Genomic DNA, 18,804 nt, shown 5'->3' with positions numbered 1-18,804 from the left:
GGCTTTGGGACACTGCACTTCTGTTTGATGGGTCCTAAGACTTTAAGCCTTTTACAGATGAGGAAAAGTAATTAAAGGATCCATTATCACGGGCAGGTGTCTCCTTGTGCTTGTTTACAGACATGCTGATTCCATCCAAGGACTCCATCAGCTACAGGTTAAGTCATTAAGGTTACAAAATAGTCATAGATCTTTTTCCCCCTAGAATTTCACCTAGACAGAAATGTATTAACAATCAAAGTATGGGATGAAACGGAAGAGCATTTGTCATATTCAATAATCATTTCACCAAGACAGATTAAACTGTTAATGGTGTCATTAACTCCCAGATTTATTTGCTGGCCCCTTAACTTGAGCTGACAGCTGTTTTACTGGAAGAAATCCGATTGCCAGGGTATTGGGGAAAGCATCTTACCCTAATGACATGCTCTTCTTTCATCAGGGTAGAAACCAAAATATTTGAACTAAGCTTATTGGATAAATAAATAAGGTTGGTAGAAAAAAAGAACTAAAATATGTCTTATAGTCTAAGACATTTTAGAAGAGAAAAAGTGTTCAAATGTATGAGCGATGGTTGAACATTAAAGGTTAAAAGATAAACATAGAGAAAATTGAGAAGCAGTGACAATCATTAACCTATATTGACTATCTTTAGCACTCCTGATAACATGTTATCAACATGGGACAGTAAGCATGTTTAACAACACTTCCAAAAAGACTAACGTTCTTAGCTCAGGCATTATAAAACACTTTAATTAGAAATAAAACAGACATGAACAAACAAACTTACAATAATGGGGATTTTCTCTTTGGGTTTTGCTAGCTGCTTGGCCAACAAGTACTGTTCCATGCCAGGCTTTGCAAATCCAGGAAACCTGATCATGAAGATAAGTACAGTGAGTCTCTGTCCTTCTTCCTACAAATTCTACAGTTCTCATCACGAGACCTTAACACACCAGTTCTAACCTTGTTCTGTCTTTAAGATGGAAACCGTGAAGTGTAATCAGGTGGCCAACGGCCAGTTAGGCTCTCAGTGAAGCTTGGGCAGGGGAAAGAGACTCCAGCAAGTGTGGTGTTCACGGGTATTCTGCCTGCTTACTCAAGTCTGACCCAGCTACTATTACCAGTGACAGAGGGAAGGACAGACATAAAGAAGTCGCTCTGCCCCCCAGGATGCCTATTTGAGTTGGTTACATAGAGCAATGGCCACTTGCTAACACACCCACATCTATGCAGAGTCAGTAATTCTTAGGTAAACAGCAATGTATTAATTTTTATCATCATCAAGATGTGTTCTCATAATGTTCCAGTATATTAGACTTTCAGCTTCCTTTTCTGGCACAAGGTTTATGTTCTAGAGCTAGACTGTGGCTAACATATCAATGAATCGTTGGAAAGCTGTGAGTACTTAAAAATACATACGAGTGTGTGTGCGTCGCTCCCTGCACCATAAAGAGATGGAAGGCTTGGGGGCACAGGTTCAAATTAGCCCGCTCATTTGGTTTCAGCCTGGAATGCCACTTTAGAGTACAAAGAATCTTTAAGCCAGCCTCTTTGCTTCAGAGATGAGGCGACTGGGTTGAAACAGGCTAACAAACCTGGGAGCAAGTGCTGAGCAAAGGGAGGGGAGGAGCTCGACTCCTGTGCTGGCCAGGAAACTCCAGCGGCTTGTTTGTCTTGCTGGCTCTACTTTTCAGAGGACCAAGAGACAAACCACATGTAAAAGGCTTTACGCTTATTTTACATTTAGGCCGAAAGAGCCACTGGGAGCAATGTCCACCACAACCAATCCTAGTGAGGACGCTGTCTGTAGTCTGGGAGATAAGCAGGCAGTGATGGACATAGCTAATTTTATTATGCACACAGCTGAGCACAAAAGTCATAATGGAAGAAACTGGAAACACAGGAAAGTGTGTGGTCTAAGAGTTCAATCAACCCCCTGCTATTTAGATAGACTATGGAAGCCCCATTACTCAAGGTACAAGCCCTTGACCCTAATCTCTAGATATATGCTCCAAATTCAGGAGATCACTGACTAGAAAAAGGTAAAACCTCTCTTACACTGTGTGTGTGTGTGTGTGTGTGTGTGTGTGTGTGTGTGTGTGTGTGTGTGTGTGTGTGTGTGTGTGTGTGTGTACACTGCTCCCCTTTAAACTTACTTGTTAAGGGGCAGCTTCATGGAAGAGGCGCCCGGACGGCTGTTTCCTCGCTGGATGCCCCCTGCTTCCACGGACTCTGAATCCTTAAAGTAAGACGATGAGGACTTGGGGTCATCCCAGTCTTCGTCCCACTCATCATCATCGCCAGTTGCTAGCAAGAAAGACAGCACAATGCGACTGCTTAAGCTTGGGTAACAGCTGCTTGGGCTAGCCAGTTTTCCAGGAGCTGTAAAGCAGAGGCCAGGGCTGCCTGTGGATCTGAAGAACACAGACTTTGCAGCCAGCTCAAGGCCTGGCCTAGGGATTCAGCTTTTTGGTTTTTATGCAAAAGACAAATCAGAACTAGGTTAGATGAGGCAATCAGGTTAACAAACTCTTTACAAGTGCCTCAACGAACAGGTTCTTCAGTCAGTGGTGCTGGGAGACTGGATGTCCACACCCAAGAATAAAACCTGGGCCCTTACCTTACAGCATCTAAAACAGTCAACAGAAAATCATAAAGCCGCCAGAGGATAACGGTGAGGAAAATCCCCTGACATGCCCTCAGCTCTGTGTTTAGATGTCACATGGAAGTCAGGGAACTGAAGCAAAAACGACAAGTAGGAACCGCATCGACCCAGGCTCCTGCGCAGCACTCAGCCAACAAAGACACAGTTTACAGATGGGAGAGCATCTGTGACCCCATGTGCGATAAAGGGTCAGCAGTCCAACCCTGGAGGGAACTCATGTACTCAACAGTAAAAGGCTGGAGAGACCACGCAGCAGTTAGGAGCACTGGCTGCTCCCAGCACACAAATGGTGGCTAACGCTTGTCTGTAACTCCAGTTCCAGATCCAATGCCCTCTCCTGGCCTCTGAGAGCTTTGCACACTCACAGTGTACAGGCGTACAAGCAGGCAAAACATACATATAAAACAAAATAAAATGGAGCAGACACCTGCCCCCAACAATTCAGTGATGAAAAGGAAAACACCACAGCCTCTTCACACAGGGCTTCAATTTCATTCATCTGCAGTCAGCGACAGCCTGGGCTATGGTAAATGGAAGGGTTAAGAAAGAATCGGTGTGCAAGCCTGGCATGGTGAAATCTCCATCCTGCCTGGGTGTGAGCCTTCCCTCTGCGCAGACTGCACACGCTGTGGTCACGGTTACCAGGCAGGCTGTGTGGAACCACAGTGTTTCTGCTCAAGTGACCATGTTAGTGATGGGACAGGAAAGACCACGAATGGGGGTGAGGCTAGCAATTGAGATAAAGAATAGTTATAAAGTCCTTCCCGTAAGTGAGAAAGGAAAAGGTTTTTGCTTACAGAGGAAAGAAATAAAAGTTGTGTGCTGATTATGGTTGCTAAGATCTATAGGAAAATTGAACCATTCGCAAGAGTGCAGAGAAAATGGAGTTCTTGTAGCCTTGGGATGAATAGAAAACAGCAGAGTTACAGAAAGGTATGGGGATCCTTAAAAATGGGGGGGGAATGGGACAGGACACAGACTCAGCTGCCCATTAGGAATTACATCAGCCCCTTGCAGAGCTACCTTTGCTCCAACAGTCACTGAAGCAATACCTGCAGTAGCCAGGCTGTAGAATCAACCCAAGAGTTTGCCACACAGGACCGGGTGAAGAAACTGTGGAACGAACACACACACACACACACACACACACACACACACACACACACACACACACACACACACACACACACTCTGTGGGATTATTTACATGACACTATGGCACAGTTAAACAATCCCAGGCCCAGAAGGCCAAGAACCAGCATCTCAGACATCTGTAGAATCTTAAACACTCCTGAGTGTGTGGGAACAGAGAGCTGTGACCCCTAAGGATGGGGGAGAGGGGAGGGATGTAGATGCCATGGAGAGGGGATACAGGGATGTAGACAGTGCAGCTTCCAGAATAAGTCATGGGCTCTTATACATGGCCTGCGGCGATTGCCAATGTTGTATTATATATTGGAAGTTTGCCAAGACATTTTAGATGCTCCCAGAAAACATTTGTGAGCGAGCTCCCGTGTACATACATACACACACACACACACCGTGTGAGGAGACAGCTTGTTAATTTCTAACTGCAGCAATTACTGTCTTATGTACATCAAAACATGCTGGAAAGCTTAAATAGAGATGGGGAGGGGGGTTAAGACAGAGTCTCACTATGTAGTTATGGGTGTTCTGTAACTCACTCTGTAGACCAGGCTGGCCTCAAACTCACAGAGATCCACCTGGCTCTGTCTCTCAAGTGCCAGGATTGAAGGCATACATCACCCTACCCTGAGGACTTCTGACTAATGCAGACTACAGCAGTGTGGCCTGGTACCCAAGAGAAGTCTTCTAGAGGCTTTGGCATGGACAAATTTAGTACTCACAAACTTACAAATAAGCAAAAAACTAACCAAACAAACAAACAAACAAAAAAAAAAGAAAACTACCTTAATTCAAAGACATTAGAAGGGCAACACCTCTGAAAACAACTGCTTAGCAATAATGACAGACCTGGAAGAGGGCAATGGGCAGTGAGTGTCCTCTGCTGCTGGGCTCAGGTGTCACCCAGAAGCTGAGAGACGCACGCCAAGGGAGGCTGGCGGCACAGAGCAGACCTGTATCTTTTTAGTTCAGAGCTGACATGAACATCCTTGGGGGGAGGGGCTGTACTATGTATGTGTGTGCATGTGCACAACTGTGTGTGGGTGGCATACATACATGGAAACCAGAGAACGGCCTTGGATGTTGTTCCTCAGGAAGGCCGTCCTCTTTTCTTTTTTACATTTTATTTCATGTAAATGTGCATTGTGCGCATGCAGTGTCCACAGTGGCCAGCGGAGGGCGTCATATCCCTTGGAACTGAAGTAGAGAAACTGTGAGGCCCCGTGTGGGTGCTGGGGAATGAACCCTGGTCCTCTGCAAGAGCAACAAGTGCTTTTACACGCTGAGCCACCTCTCCAGCCCTGACCGTGGTTTTGAGACGGGACCTCTCCATGGCCTGGAAGTCACCAAGCCCCAGCTGGGGTCCTGTCTGTTTCCATCCCAGTGTCACAGAGCCTGGCAGTGTTTCCATAGGTCATGGGGATCAAACTCAGATCTTCTGCCAACGCAGCTGCCTTCTGTTTCAAATATCCTTTTCCCCTTCCAAGACAGAGTTTCTCTGTGTACCCTTGGCTGTCCTAGTACTCACTTTGTAAGCCAGGGAGGCCTTAAACTCACAGAGGCCTGTCTCTGCCTCCCAAGTGCTGGGATTAAAGGCGTGCACCACCACCGCCCTGGCCGGTGAAATATCCTTTCTTATATTTTTGGTTGTGAGCCTAGCCTTTAACGGCTGAGCCATCTCTCCAGCCCCCCCACCCATTTTTTTGGTTTTACGAGACAGGGTTTCTCTGTATTGTTTCGGAGGCTATCGGTCCAGCCCGGCCTAGAACTCACAGAGATCCGCCTGCCTCTGCCTCCCGAGTGCTGGGATTAAAGGCGTGTGCCACCACCGCCCGGCTGAAATATCCTTTCTTAACCATTGAATTGCTTCTCCTTTGATACATCTCTCCCTGCTTAAAGCGCAGAGGTAAGAGTTGGATGCAGAGCCTCCAGACCCAGCGCACAGGCCTTGGCATTTCCTAGATGACAGGGTATCTTCTGTTCCAGGAGACTCATGGTGACTCTAGGATTGAGCTCACCTCAAGAAAACAAAGCCATGAACGACGGGATGCTCAGAGCCTTCATCCCATCTCACCCTCTGTGAAGAGGAAGCTGCTGGAGATGAAGTTTCTACAAACCTCTTGGGTCACAGGGTTCTAACAATGCAGTGCTGGGGGGTGGTAAGACAGGAGAGGGCCTGGTTCCACCCTCCCCCACGCCTCCCGTGTACTGCACCTGGCTGCTCGTTGGCATCCCTTAATTTACTCTTTGTAATACATTGGTAACGGTGAGTCACGTGATACCCTGAGTTCTCTACACTGTTCTAGCAAATTCATGGAACCCAGGGAGGTAACGATGGGAGGCATCACCAACAACATCCTGGGAGGCGCCCATTGTTCCAGAAGATGGCGTTGGTGCTGAGGAGACTCTGGGCTTCCTGCCATTCAGTTTCCTGTAAGTGGCCTCACCTGGTCCTTGATAGGCCTGTGGGTGGCCGAAGGCAGTGTCCCAGTTGTTAGCGCTGTTTCTCTGAGCGCCAGCCCCATCTGTCCTGGTGCCCCAAGCATCTGTGCTGTCCCAGTTCCCAGATTTGGGGGCATTCCAGGCTGACCAAGGGTCATTGCCACCACCAACCTGTGTGGGAGAGGAAAAGGAGAAAGAGTATTGTGACATCTAGGAACTGTGACTCCATTAGCAACAGGCTGCAGGCAGCTGAGAACAACAGAAGTGCTGACAGAATCGGTGGAAATGCATTTAAACGTCTACGCCCCCAGCCCAAGTGGAAACCCAGACAGCGAGCGGAGCAGCATCCGCCGGCTCTCCCCGGTGAGAACACTGTCTTTCGTCCGCTAGATGCCATTATACCTGCTACTGCTGAGGCCGTTTTCCATTGCCCTTAACTGCTTCTAAGCAGGTACTTTAAAGAAGGCTTTAATTCTCATTTTAAAAGTAATAGACACACATTAAAAAATTCAAGTGGAAAGAACAGTAAGCAGTTGAACAGACACAGGCCTGCCACTTTAGAATGTCCACCGGAAGTACGGCACTCGTACTCCCTCCTTGTTCCGTAACTCAGTGATTACGTCTGACCTCTCTACCTAACCCCTACCCCAACTAAACTAAGCCCTGTTCAACACCCAGGAGCAACAATTCAACATAGCTGCCTGTCTGAAATTTTACATCTAAAAGCTATTAAAACCTGGTAAAGCACAGTGTGTGTGTGTGTGTGTGTGTGTGTGTGTGCGTGCGTGCGTGCGCGCGCTGCCTAACAGGTTCCAAGCTATCTCCTGAAAGAACTTAAGCATTGCCTTCAGTGTCTGAGGAAACGAGCCTGCATCTGACTGTCACACCAGAAGGACCTGAGAGCGAACTTGGGGCGGCCACAGAGGCAGCAGTGCTGGCTCTCCACGCATCTGTAACCTCAGGGAGTCACGCTCATGACAGATGCAGTCAATGTGTTTAATAAGCTACTTTCTGAGACATACGCCCAGGTGACCGTGCTACGGCACAGCATGCTTATATAAACCTAGGTAGACAGCTACTGTCCACCATGGCTGTACGGGATACATACGTGCTATGGCCTACACTCCCAGGGTCACAATAACAAAAATGCACGAGACTGAATCAGTCAGAGCACACCCGGCCTGTCAGACACCACTGCAGGAGTGACACTGCAGAGGGTTTCATAGTGAACTTTTGTTCAAGGAGACTAAAACAATGGGCTCTGAAGTGTGAATTGTAAACCAGCAAACAGTGCTTCATCACTGCTGTTCTAAGCATACCCGAATGCACACTTTTACACAATGGGCAGCAGTAGGCTAGCAGTCAGTACAACACTCCCCCCCAGCACACACACAAGCGAGCATTCTGTTAGGCTAGTGATGATATCACCAACAGGATGTTCAGCTCCATCAGAATCTTATGCGGGTCACTCATATATAGAGCCCATCACTGACCCAAACATGGGCTACTCAGTACTCAACTTCACAGATTGTGTGAAAGGCCAGAATATGGGTCAGCTAGCCAGAGAGACAAGTAAGTTTCCCTTGGGCAGTGACTGAGAACTCGGGCTCTGATGTTTATTTAGGCTTGAGCCCAGTTTTCCTACTTACTAGCTACTTATATACGAGCACTCCACCCTTCTTGGCTCCTACACTTTAACAAGGGGACTTGGAACCCTAACTTCCTCCTGAGGCTTTGGTGAGTGTGAACTGACAAACCAGGGATTTGGAAGAGTGATCTTTGTATGTGGGGGTTCACCTCAGACATAAAGAAGCAGCACTTGGCGAGGCAGGAAGTCTCTGGAGGCTGCCTGGGCTACAGAGCGAGACCCTGGCCCAAAATAAAACACAAAGAAAAGAAGGAGGCCGGCAGTTCACTGAGCAATACACCTCTTTCTTTATGCTAAAAGGACACGGCCATGGCTACATTTCCAAACAGTTTAAGTGCTGGGTCACATTACTGGAGACATTTTTAAGTAAAGAGATGAAACTATCCAAAGGTCCGCTTCCTTCAGATGCCCTAAGGAGGAAGAAGGCAGAGGTGAAGCTCACGGTAACATCCAACTCCAGGGCTTTGGTAGAAACTTTCTAGGCCCTAAAGGCCAAGAGCTTGGCGCTTTCAAATTCTGATGCCAGGGTAACAAGCTAGGGTATGATGGTCTCTCTTAAAGATCCTTCGTCTTAAAGCCACAGGCTCAGTCATACACTAACCCACCCCGTTTCCTCAGCTAAGGGTCCGCTTCCCTAGACTCTTGTCCCCCTCTCCCTCTTCAGCCAATCCACCGAGCAACACCTTCAGCCTTTTCTGTTCTGCTCCTTTCTGGTCCCAGGATTTACTGTCACTCACAGAACCAAGCCCTACGCCAGGGCTGAGTGCTGGGGCAAATACTCCGCTCCGGCCGCGTAGACGGCTCAGCTGGCAGCTGTAGGCCCTGACTCTTTCCACATCTGTAGGCCCTGACTCTTTCCACATCTGTAGGCCCTGACTCTTTCCACCACATCTGTAGGCCCTGACTCTTTCCACCACATCTGGCCGACCAAGCCCCAGAAGAGCTTCCTCAAGTTACCGCATATGAAAAGAATACCTGTCAGGGTTGTCAAATGAGTGTTTCTTCATGTAGTTACTCACATCTCAAATTTACCTTATTTATGGAAGAAGGAGAAGGAGAAGAAGGGGGTGACTGGCTGAGAGTTTCAACACAGCCAATCTGAGCCAAAAGAGTCACCTTAAAATAAAAAGGTTCTCAGTGAGAGGGGACAACATACAGCAAAGCTGTAAACAAAACTGGCAAACTCAAAACCTGAGCCTAGCAAGCCACCCACCCACAAACAACACACAGAAGCCCAACGCCATGGTCGTGTGCTGCATCTTCCCAAGCCCGTACAATCAGCACCACTGAAGAACTAACGTAACCACAAGCTGCACTTGAGGAGGGCAAAGGCCATGCGTGTCACACAGCTGGCAAGACAGACCCAGGAAAACACACAGCTGAGAGTTCCCAGAGGCACCGGTGCTCAGCATGGAGTGAGCTCTGGTAAGATTCCTATGGTGTTAGGCTCCACTCGTGTGAAATGAATGACATCATTCTCACTTCACAGGTGCAGATGCAAGCACATTCTGGAAGTCAAGGCACAGAAAAGGTGACCAAGTAGGACCAGGGGATCCACCCAGTTCACATTTTCACTCATGCTGAAAAACGATGACATAAAGGAAATCTTTCAAATCATCAGGTACTGTGGGACAGTGATCCTGGGAAACAAGACGAGACCTACAAACGCCCCATTCCCTGTCAGCATCCTGCAGAGCCCAGTGGTCTGTGACTCGTACAGGTGGAGCCTGGGATCAGTGGGTCGTGAGAGAATGAGCACGAGCTAAACCCAGGAAGCTGTGGGTTACAGGTGTCCTAGGTCTAAAGTTGACACCTAATAAATTTTCCACGAGGAACCTCTGTAAACCAGAGAAGGCCCACGAGAGGAAAGTCAGAGCACAGTGCTTACACGGACAGTTTCCGCCAGCACAGCAGATCACCTCAGAGTGCACAGTGCACGACTACCAGAGTTCCCAGGGCAAACATATCCCTCAGTGAAATAAACATGCCTCTGTCACACTGAGTGAAGCTTAAAACTAACAAAATGGACATTTTAAAATAACTTACATATATCATAAGGTTCAAAATACTAATGAGGGCACAAAATATTCAGCATTGTAAACTACCAGGAATGAAAAGGCAGGGAAATATAACCCATATCAAAGAGCACCCCCCCCCAACCGAAGCTGAGTCAGCCAAGTCTGCTCCATGTAGAGAGCAAGCTGAAAGGGCTCTCACCAGGAGACCCCACAGACACAGAGCACAGCAGAGCTCCGGGGGGTTAAACACACTGAGCCAGAATGAGTCCTCAGGCCCAAAATGCTATGCAGAAGAAAAAAGGAAAACCATTAGCTACTATCTGAAGCAGCTATAAAACAACCTAGCTTGAAAGATCTGCATTGATCCTGAACTCTAACAGGGTAGTCAGCTAGCTCCAGCAGATGACGATGTGGATGGAAACACGCCAGCCCACATGTGCAGAGGAAAAACAGTGGCAATCAGGCAATGTTAGCAACCAGCAGCAGGCTACTAGGAGAACATTGAGCAGTGTCAAACCCACTCCAAGCAGAATTCTTTCTGGCCATAAGCAGAAAATGCAATACAATGGAGGAGACTGTTTCCCAGATAACCCAGCTATCATCTGGTCTCAACACTGGACTGACCAGGCACTGTGGTTTTGATGTGATGTAACATGAAACATAGCATATCATGTATGATGCAGGCTCGCACAGAACGTCTGGGCTGAGCCAATTCAGTCCATAAGTTCCCATGGTCACTCAGGGACAACGGTGTAACACACGGTTCTGACTGGGCATGAGGCCTTCTCTAACGGCAACTGCCGGCTACACCGTGATGAGCTCTTGCTATCTTGTTGCATCTTGCTTCCCATGGACACCCTTGGGGAAAGTAGAGCAGTAGGAAGCAGGCATCTAACAACGCGGTGTACAGTCCGAGCAGGGCAGGTGCCTGCCGGGAGAACCTGCAGAGCTGACTCATGCCGAGTTCTACATGTTTAGATGACGCCTCTCATACAGACACAGGAGGATGGGGCATGGCCACCATGGCTTTTCATGTCTGTCTGAGCTGGGTCAGACTCTGGAAGTGGACTATGACTGAGACCTACTTCCGCTGAGGTGGCTTCTGCTGGGCATTTCAACCCAACTAGCAAACTAGTCTAGAAAGGAGACACTGACGTGTGGGGCGCCCACGAGTGGCTGTATCTCCCACGGCACTGCTCCTTCCACACACTAGTTGATCACTAGTTGGCAAGTCCACTGAGAAGCCACCCTGCCGCAGACAAGCACAGTTGGTGCTACTGTCTTGAAGGAGAGGCACTGTGTGCATTCAAGGCCCCATCTCGTTACACACGTGGAGGGCTCCCAGGGCTCGACTTGTACACTGTGTCCTGCTGCCGCTTGGCCTCGCCTGCTGGACTGACCAGACAGCTCCACCTGATATACAGGCTCCTGCTAAGAAGGAAGGAACCCACGGAGGGTGAACACGGAAACTTGCAGAGCAGGACTTCCTGGCCGGTGAAACTGAGGGCAAAGTTAGCACTGATTGTTCACAACAGGGGGCTGTTTAGAGGAGGTTTTTTTCTCTGCGGCTCACTCACATGGCTAAGATAGTATCAGACATTTCTCACTGATTAAACATTCAGGCACTGTGTGCCCACTAAACCAGAAAGTGAACTAGGAAGCAAGTAATATGCTATCACTGGACCCCGTGGGGAGGGCATTTTGATTAGAATAACTGAAGATTTAATTGTTTCTCTCAAAGAGGCCAGAGGATACAAAGTTCTCTCAGGTGAAAACCTAGCCATTTCAACTCCAAACACCAAAGGACCTGTACATTTCCCAATTTGTTATTCAGAGAGCTTGACCTCAGTCCTGTACATGATCTCTGGTGGCGTTAGGAACCACTAATAGAAATATAAAACATATGTGCACTTTCTATCTCTTACTTTTTTGTTTTGTTTTTGAGATGGTTTACACTAATAGAAATATAAAACATACAATATATATACTTTTTCTTATTTTTTGTTTGTTTTTTGAGACAGAATCTTAACTATGTAGCCCTTGCTGGCCTAGAACTTGCTATGTTGACCAGGCTGGCCTTGAACTCACAGAGATCCGCCTTACTCTGCCTCCCAAATGCTGGGATTAAAGGTGTACTTCAGTGTCAGTCTCCTTCCTTCTTTACAGGCCCTCATTTTGGGGAGTATTTGGTTTTCGTGTGTGTGGGGGGGGAGGGGTCTGTATTCATATCCTGATAATCTCAAAAACAAATTTTAACAAATTTCATTTTATTATTGTTAGTCTTGCGGTCTTTTCCAGGCATCTCAGATGAGGTCTGTGTTAATACCTAGCAGGAATGCCATTCTCCCCTCATGCCACACCCCCCGTCATACCCTCAACCCTCATGCTGCCCCCCCCACGTCACCCCTCACACCACACCACACCCACAATGCACATGCCCCTGACACCGCACCCCTCACAGTCGCTTTGACAATGCTTTCAGGGAGCAATGACAGCAATACTGTACCACAAACTTCCACCCCGGCTTTGCTCTCAGGAAAGGCAGCCTAGGCCACGGGAGGAGAGGGTACCTGGTTATTGCTGTTGGCAGAAGACGAGTTGGCTTGAGCAGTGCTTGCCGAGAGGGAATCGAGGAAAGCTTGGTCCGCCACGGAATTTCCACAAGAAAACTGATCTTTTCCGTCACCGGGTAAAATCTGAGTGTGAGAAAGAACCCATTCCTTCAGTGGCTGCTTTGGGTGGGTACCAAGCGATCACAGCGGGGCACTGGGGCACTCGCGGCCTCAGTGCCGTAGACCTCCCTCAATCCCTCAAAGCACCGCTGCTGCTGCACTCTGCACTGCTGCTAAGTTGCATTTTCATTTATACTTACTTTAAACATTTTCTTCTTTGACTCATGTGTAAATTAAATTGTTTAAATTTCAGGTACTTTGGTATTTTCCAGCAGTCCTTCTGTTATTTATTTGGAGGTAAATTTCACTATAGTCTAAGAGGCACTCTGTGATTGATCGACCTATGTGCACATGCATGTGCACACACACACGCACACACACACACACACGTGCATTCGCGCATGCACGCGCGCGCGCGCACACACTGTCTCTCTCTGTCTCTCTGCCGGGTGGCTGTACTAGGGACCAAACCCAGCGAAGACAGTGTGGCACTAAGCTGTGTCCCAGCTCTCTCCTTTGTGCGCTTTATAGTTCAGAACATGGCTCGTGGACATCCACCATATCCCACTGATGGACAGCCCTGTTGGTTCAACCACGTTCTGACTAATTTTAGCCTGTTGGATATGAAAGACAAAGAAGCTGAAACTACTCCTCTTTAGAAGCAAACAGAAGTCTGTAAATAAAGTGGATATCAGTATCAGCCTAAATCCTCTGCTTGTCCAGTGTAGGGCCTTACACGTGCAGAGCATACAGCCAGTGCAGGACCTGAAACTTGGACTTTCAGACTGGGAGCAGGGCCTACGAGTAGATGGCTGTGTGTGTGTGTGTGTGTGTGTGTGTGTGTGTGTGTGTGTGTGTGTGTGTGTGTGTGTGTGCAAACACACATTTCTGAGGGGGAAAAGCTACTGATTTCCCAGAGAGTTTAAGACTCCCGCCTCTCACTTTGACAGCCCCTCTCTCTGTGCTGCGGTCAGGCCCCAGGGAAGCACCCTTCGGGCAGTTCTCCTCTACACTGGGGAGCCCTGTCCTGCTCCAGTCTCACTCACAGGTCCACCAGGAAGCCTCGGGTCTGTCACTCAAGATGACTGGCAAGTGCTCTGGGACGGGACCTACAGGCAGCCAGCAGGGGGCGCCAGGGAGCTGACTGTCTCCTCTGCAGGGTCACCTGCGGCCACCAGGATCTATCCTTTACTGTAGCAGGGCCACCCATTAGAGACACCCTTGTGTCTATGGAGACAGCTGAAGGAGGTGCGAAGCCCGCCCCTCTAAAGAATCCATTTAAACTTTGTCCGTTAATCTACCACAAGCTCTGGGCAGCAGGTACATCAGCAAAAGAAAAATGGGGATTTTCATTCAGTAAAATTAAAAGCTGTTATTCTTGGAAGGAAGTTAATCTAAACACCTTTGTAGCTTAGGACTGTAGGTTATCCTTATTTAACACACTTTCTGTGTTTTATTTAACTATTACTTACCACATTTCCAAAGAAACTTTACTTTTAAAATGGTTGCTATCTTCCCATTTAACAGCCATTTAACTCAGCGACTGATAAAAGGTGCCCAGCACGGCCAGCTTTAGTTAACCAATGGCGGTCCGCTTTAGCTAAGCAATGGCGGCCAGCTTTAGTTAACCAATGGCGGTCCGCTTTAGTTAACCAATGGCGGCCAGCTTTAGTTAACCAATGGCGGTCCGCTTTAGCTAAGCAATGGCGGCCAGCTTTAGTTAACCAATGGCGGTCCGCTTTAGCTAACCAATGGCGGCCAGCTTTAGCTAACCAATGGCGGTCCGCTTTAGCTAAGCAATGGCGGTCCGCTTTAGCTAAGCAATGGCAGTCCGCTTTAGTTAACCAATGGCGGCCAGCTTTAGCTAACCAATGGCGGTCCGCTTTAGCTAACCAATGGCGGCCAGCTTTAGCTAACCAATGGCGGCCAGCTTTAGCTAACCAATGGCGGCCAGCTTTAGCTAACCAATGGCGGTCCGCTTTAGCTAAGCAATGGCGGCCAGCTTTAGCTAACCAATGGCGGCCAGCTTTAGCTAACCAATGGCGGTCCGCTTTAGCTAAGCAATGGCGGCCAGCTTTAGCTAAGCAATGGCGGTCCGCTTTAGCTAAGCAATGGCGGCCAGCTTTAGCTAAGCAATGGCGGCCAGCTTTAGCTAACCAATGGCGGCCAGCTTTAGCTAAGCAATGGCGGTCCGCTTTAGCTAAGCAATGGCGGCCAGCTTTAGTTAACCAATGGCGGTCCGCTTTAGTTAACCAATGGCGGCCAGCTTTAGCTAAGCAATGGCGGTCCGCTTTAGCTAAGCAATGGCAGTCCGCTTTAGTTAACCAATGGCGGCCAGCTTTAGCTAACCAATGGCGGTCCGCTTTAGCTAACCAATGGCGGCCAGCTTTAGCTAACCAATGGCGGCCAGCTTTAGCTAACCAATGGCGGCCAGCTTTAGCTAACCAATGGCGGTCCGCTTTAGTTAACCAATGGCGGCCAGCTTTAGCTAAGCAATGGCGGTCCGCTTTAGCTAAGCAATGGCAGTCCGCTTTAGTTAACCAATGGCGGCCAGCTTTAGCTAACCAATGGCGGCCAGCTTTAGCTAACCAATGGCGGCCAGCTTTAGCTAACCAATGGCGGCCAGCTTTAGCTAACCAATGGCGGTCCGCTTTAGCTAAGCAATGGCGGCCAGCTTTAGTTAACCAATGGCGGTCCGCTTTAGTTAACCAATGGCGGCCAGCTTTAGCTAAGCAATGGCGGTCCGCTTTAGCTAAGCAATGGCAGTCCGCTTTAGTTAACCAATGGCGGCCAGCTTTAGCTAACCAATGGCGGTCCGCTTTAGCTAACCAATGGCGGCCAGCTTTAGCTAACCAATGGCGGCCAGCTTTAGCTAACCAATGGCGGCCAGCTTTAGCTAACCAATGGCGGTCCGCTTTAGCTAAGCAATGGCGGCCAGCTTTAGCTAACCAATGGCGGCCAGCTTTAGCTAACCAATGGCGGTCCGCTTTAGCTAAGCAATGGCGGCCAGCTTTAGCTAAGCAATGGCGGTCCGCTTTAGCTAAGCAATGGCGGCCAGCTTTAGCTAAGCAATGGCGGCCAGCTTTAGCTAACCAATGGCGGCCAGCTTTAGCTAAGCAATGGCGGTCCGCTCTCACCTCCACATAGTCTGTAGGAACAAGCCCTTGCTCTCCCTTGTTGTTTCTTCCTTCCAGCCATCCACCACCAACATTCTAACAGGAAAGGAAAAAAAAGCTACAGTTAGTTATAAATATATAATTTTTACATGAAGATGACAAGTATTTTATGACTATAGAGCTAATACTGTTCAAAATTTTACTCTTAAATCTTGTTTATTATAGGAAATAATGTAATCTAACAAGACAAACAGCCTCAAGAAGTGACTGAATACTTGTTTCCTTTGTGCAAGTGTGTACATAGACACACTTGGGGATCAGAGGTCAACCTTGGATGTTACTCCTTGGGCACTATCTACCTTCTTTAAAAAAACAAGCTAGAGATAGTTCACTGGTTAAGAGCACTGACCACTCTGACCACTCTTCCAAAGGACCCTAGTTCAATTCCCAGTAGCAACAAGGCAGTTCACAACTGTCTGTAAATACTGTTCCAGGGGTATGGCATCCTCTTCCAGGCACACATGCAGGCAAAACCCTGTACATCAAAGATAGATGATAGATGATAGATGATAGATAGATAGATAGATAGATAGATAGATAGATAGATAGATAGACAGACAGACAGACAGAAGTGTGTGTGTGTGTGTTTAGTTACTGCGCACACATGTGTGTACTGTGTGTACATGTGAAGACACCTTTCAGGAGTAGGTTCTCTCCTATCTTGTGAGTGCTGAGGTCGTCAACTCAGGCCACTGGGCTTGGTGGCAAGCACCTTTATCCGCTGAACCATCTCCCTGGCCTGGAGCTCATCAAACAGGGTGGGCTGGCTAGTCAAACAGGCCCGAGAACCCACCTGTTTTCACCCACCCCTATGGTGGCCACCGAGGGGCTCGTGCGGGATTGAACCCAGGTCCCTCTGCTTGAAAGGCTATTGTTTTACCAACAGACCTACCTCACCATTCTTGACTATATTTTCTTTAACAAGATATTCCAGAGATTAAAACTAGGAAAGGTGACATAAAAAAAAGATGGCCATAGAAAACATCATCTTGTAAACTAATTTATCATAAGGTTGAGTATATTCAATACTGTTTGATGACAATATTCTAGGAGATTTTTCAAGTTAAAAGAAAATTTTAAATCAGCAATGAGGCTAGTGGGATATTTGATAATGTTGGGCAACTACTGATTTTATTAAATGGCTGGAATGATATTGCCTTCTGTCTGAAAACCAAATCTATTTCTATTTGTTAGAAACACGTATTAAAGGTGGAGAGATGGTTCAGTGGCTAAGAGCATGTGCTGCTCTTAGGGAGGACCTGAGTTCGGGCCCCAGCACTCACATGGGTGGTTCACGATTTGCGTGACTCCAGCTCCAGAGGATCTGATGTCTGCTTATGGACTCCACTGCCATCTGCTGTGCTCGTGTCCATAGGGATCCACAGACACACACGCTCACACACATTAAGAAGTAAAATAAAATTTAAAAGCACGTATAAATTCTTTCTTTTCACTTTTACGTGTACACATTTGTATGTACAGCTCTATAGATGCTTGTGTAGGAGTGGGCGAATGAACACCTGTTCCTCAGGCACTGTCTACTTGTTTTTTTAAGACAGGATCTCCCTCTCTCACTGAGGTAGAGTTCACCAAGTAGGCTGGCGAGCCAGAGCACCCCAGAAACCGTTCTTTACACCTGCTCAGTGCTGGGGTCACAGCCATCTCCTGGCTGAGCTAGTGCCTCAGCCCCGTTTTGCATTTGAGGGAGGGTCACAGTCAGTATGCATCACAGCCTGTGGCTGTCGGGTTGGCCTCAAACATTTGACCCAAGTGATGTTCCTGCCTAGCTCCCGAAACATCGGGGACAACAAGTGTGTGTCACAAAAGCTAGTTAAAAGTCTCTATGGGTGAAATGATGCAATGGCATCTAGTTCAGATGGGTCAGCTGGATGGCGGGAGAGGAAATGGAGAAGCTGCGTCACAGATGACGTGAGATGCGTCGTGGCCTGGTTGATGCTTACTGACGCTGGACAGCAGCAGGAAGAGACAAAGATGTATAAATGTATTCCCTCTCAAAAATTTAAAGTTGAGGCCAGGCGTTGGTGGTGCACACCTTTAATCCCAGCACTCAGGAAGCAGAGGCAGGTGGATCTCTGTGAGTTCAAAGTCAGCCTGGTGTACAAAGTTACACAGAGAAACCCTGTCTCGAAAAAAAATCAACATTTTAAGGGTACTAGAGACACAGCTTAGCAGTTGGGCACACTGGCTGCTCTTCCAGAGAACCCAGGTTCAATTCTCACCACCCACAAAAGGCGCAGTAGAAACCAGAAGAAGCAGAGCTGCACCATGGCTGAGAGGACAGACACAGCATGCTTTACTGCACGTGGTCCTGAGAGCGTGAACGCTCTGTTATGTCTGTCAGTATCTGTGATGCCGTGCGTGGTCCTGAGAGCGTGAACGCTCTGTTATGTCTGTCAGTATCTGTGATGCCGTGCGTGGTCCTGAGAGCGTGAACGCTCTGTTATGTCTGTCAGAGTATCTGTGATGCCGTGCGTGGTCCTGAGAGCGTGAATGCTCTGTTATGTCTGTCAGTATCTGCGATGCCGTGCGTGGTCCTGAGAGCGTGAATGCTCTGTGTATGTCTGTCAGTATCTGCGATGCCGTGCGTGGTCCTGAAAGTGTGAACGCTCTGTTATGTCTGTCAGAGTATCTGTGATGCCGTGCGTGGTCCTGAGAGCGTGAACGCTCTGTGTATGTCTGTCAGAGTATCTGTGATGCCGTGCGTGGTCCTGAGAGCGTGAACGCTCTGTGTATGTCTGTCAGTATCTGTGATGCCGTGCGTGGTCCTGAAAGTGTGAACACTCTGTTATGTCTGTCAGAGTATCTGTGATGCCGTGCGTGGTCCTGAGAGCGTGAATGCTCTGTGTATGTCTGTCAGAGTATCTGTGATGCCGTGCGTATAAGAATGTGAGTGTATAGATTGTGTGTGCAAATGCTGAGTGTTGGAAAGGCTATCTTGTAAGAGCATGTGCACATGGGAAGGTATGTGTATTTGAAGTATGCATGCATATACTTCACAGTGATGTGGATAAAC

At 48.0% G+C, this 18,804-nt stretch overlaps 1 protein-coding gene across 1 annotated transcript in view; it reads right to left on the bottom strand.

Annotated features, from left to right (window-relative positions):
- The window catches only part of Snx9 (sorting nexin 9), a 73,696-nt gene that overhangs the window by 20,542 nt on the left and 34,350 nt on the right, over positions 1-18,804 (bottom strand). Inside the window, exons 3-7 of the mRNA XM_040758218.1 lie at positions 15,732-15,806; positions 12,493-12,618; positions 6,262-6,427; positions 2,160-2,310; positions 791-875 (exon numbers count right to left, since the gene is read on the bottom strand). Coding sequence (XP_040614152.1) covers positions 791-875; positions 2,160-2,310; positions 6,262-6,427; positions 12,493-12,618; positions 15,732-15,806 — 603 coding nt within the window. The remainder of the gene's footprint in view (positions 1-790; positions 876-2,159; positions 2,311-6,261; positions 6,428-12,492; positions 12,619-15,731; positions 15,807-18,804) is intronic.

The sequence above is a fragment of the Mesocricetus auratus genome, unplaced genomic scaffold (assembly GCF_017639785.1).
Source record: "Mesocricetus auratus isolate SY011 unplaced genomic scaffold, BCM_Maur_2.0 Super-Scaffold_100018, whole genome shotgun sequence".
Lineage (NCBI taxonomy): Eukaryota > Metazoa > Chordata > Mammalia > Rodentia > Cricetidae > Mesocricetus > Mesocricetus auratus.
The sequence above is the reverse complement of the archived record's forward strand: the minus strand, read 5'-3'. Positions and strand labels throughout refer to the sequence as shown.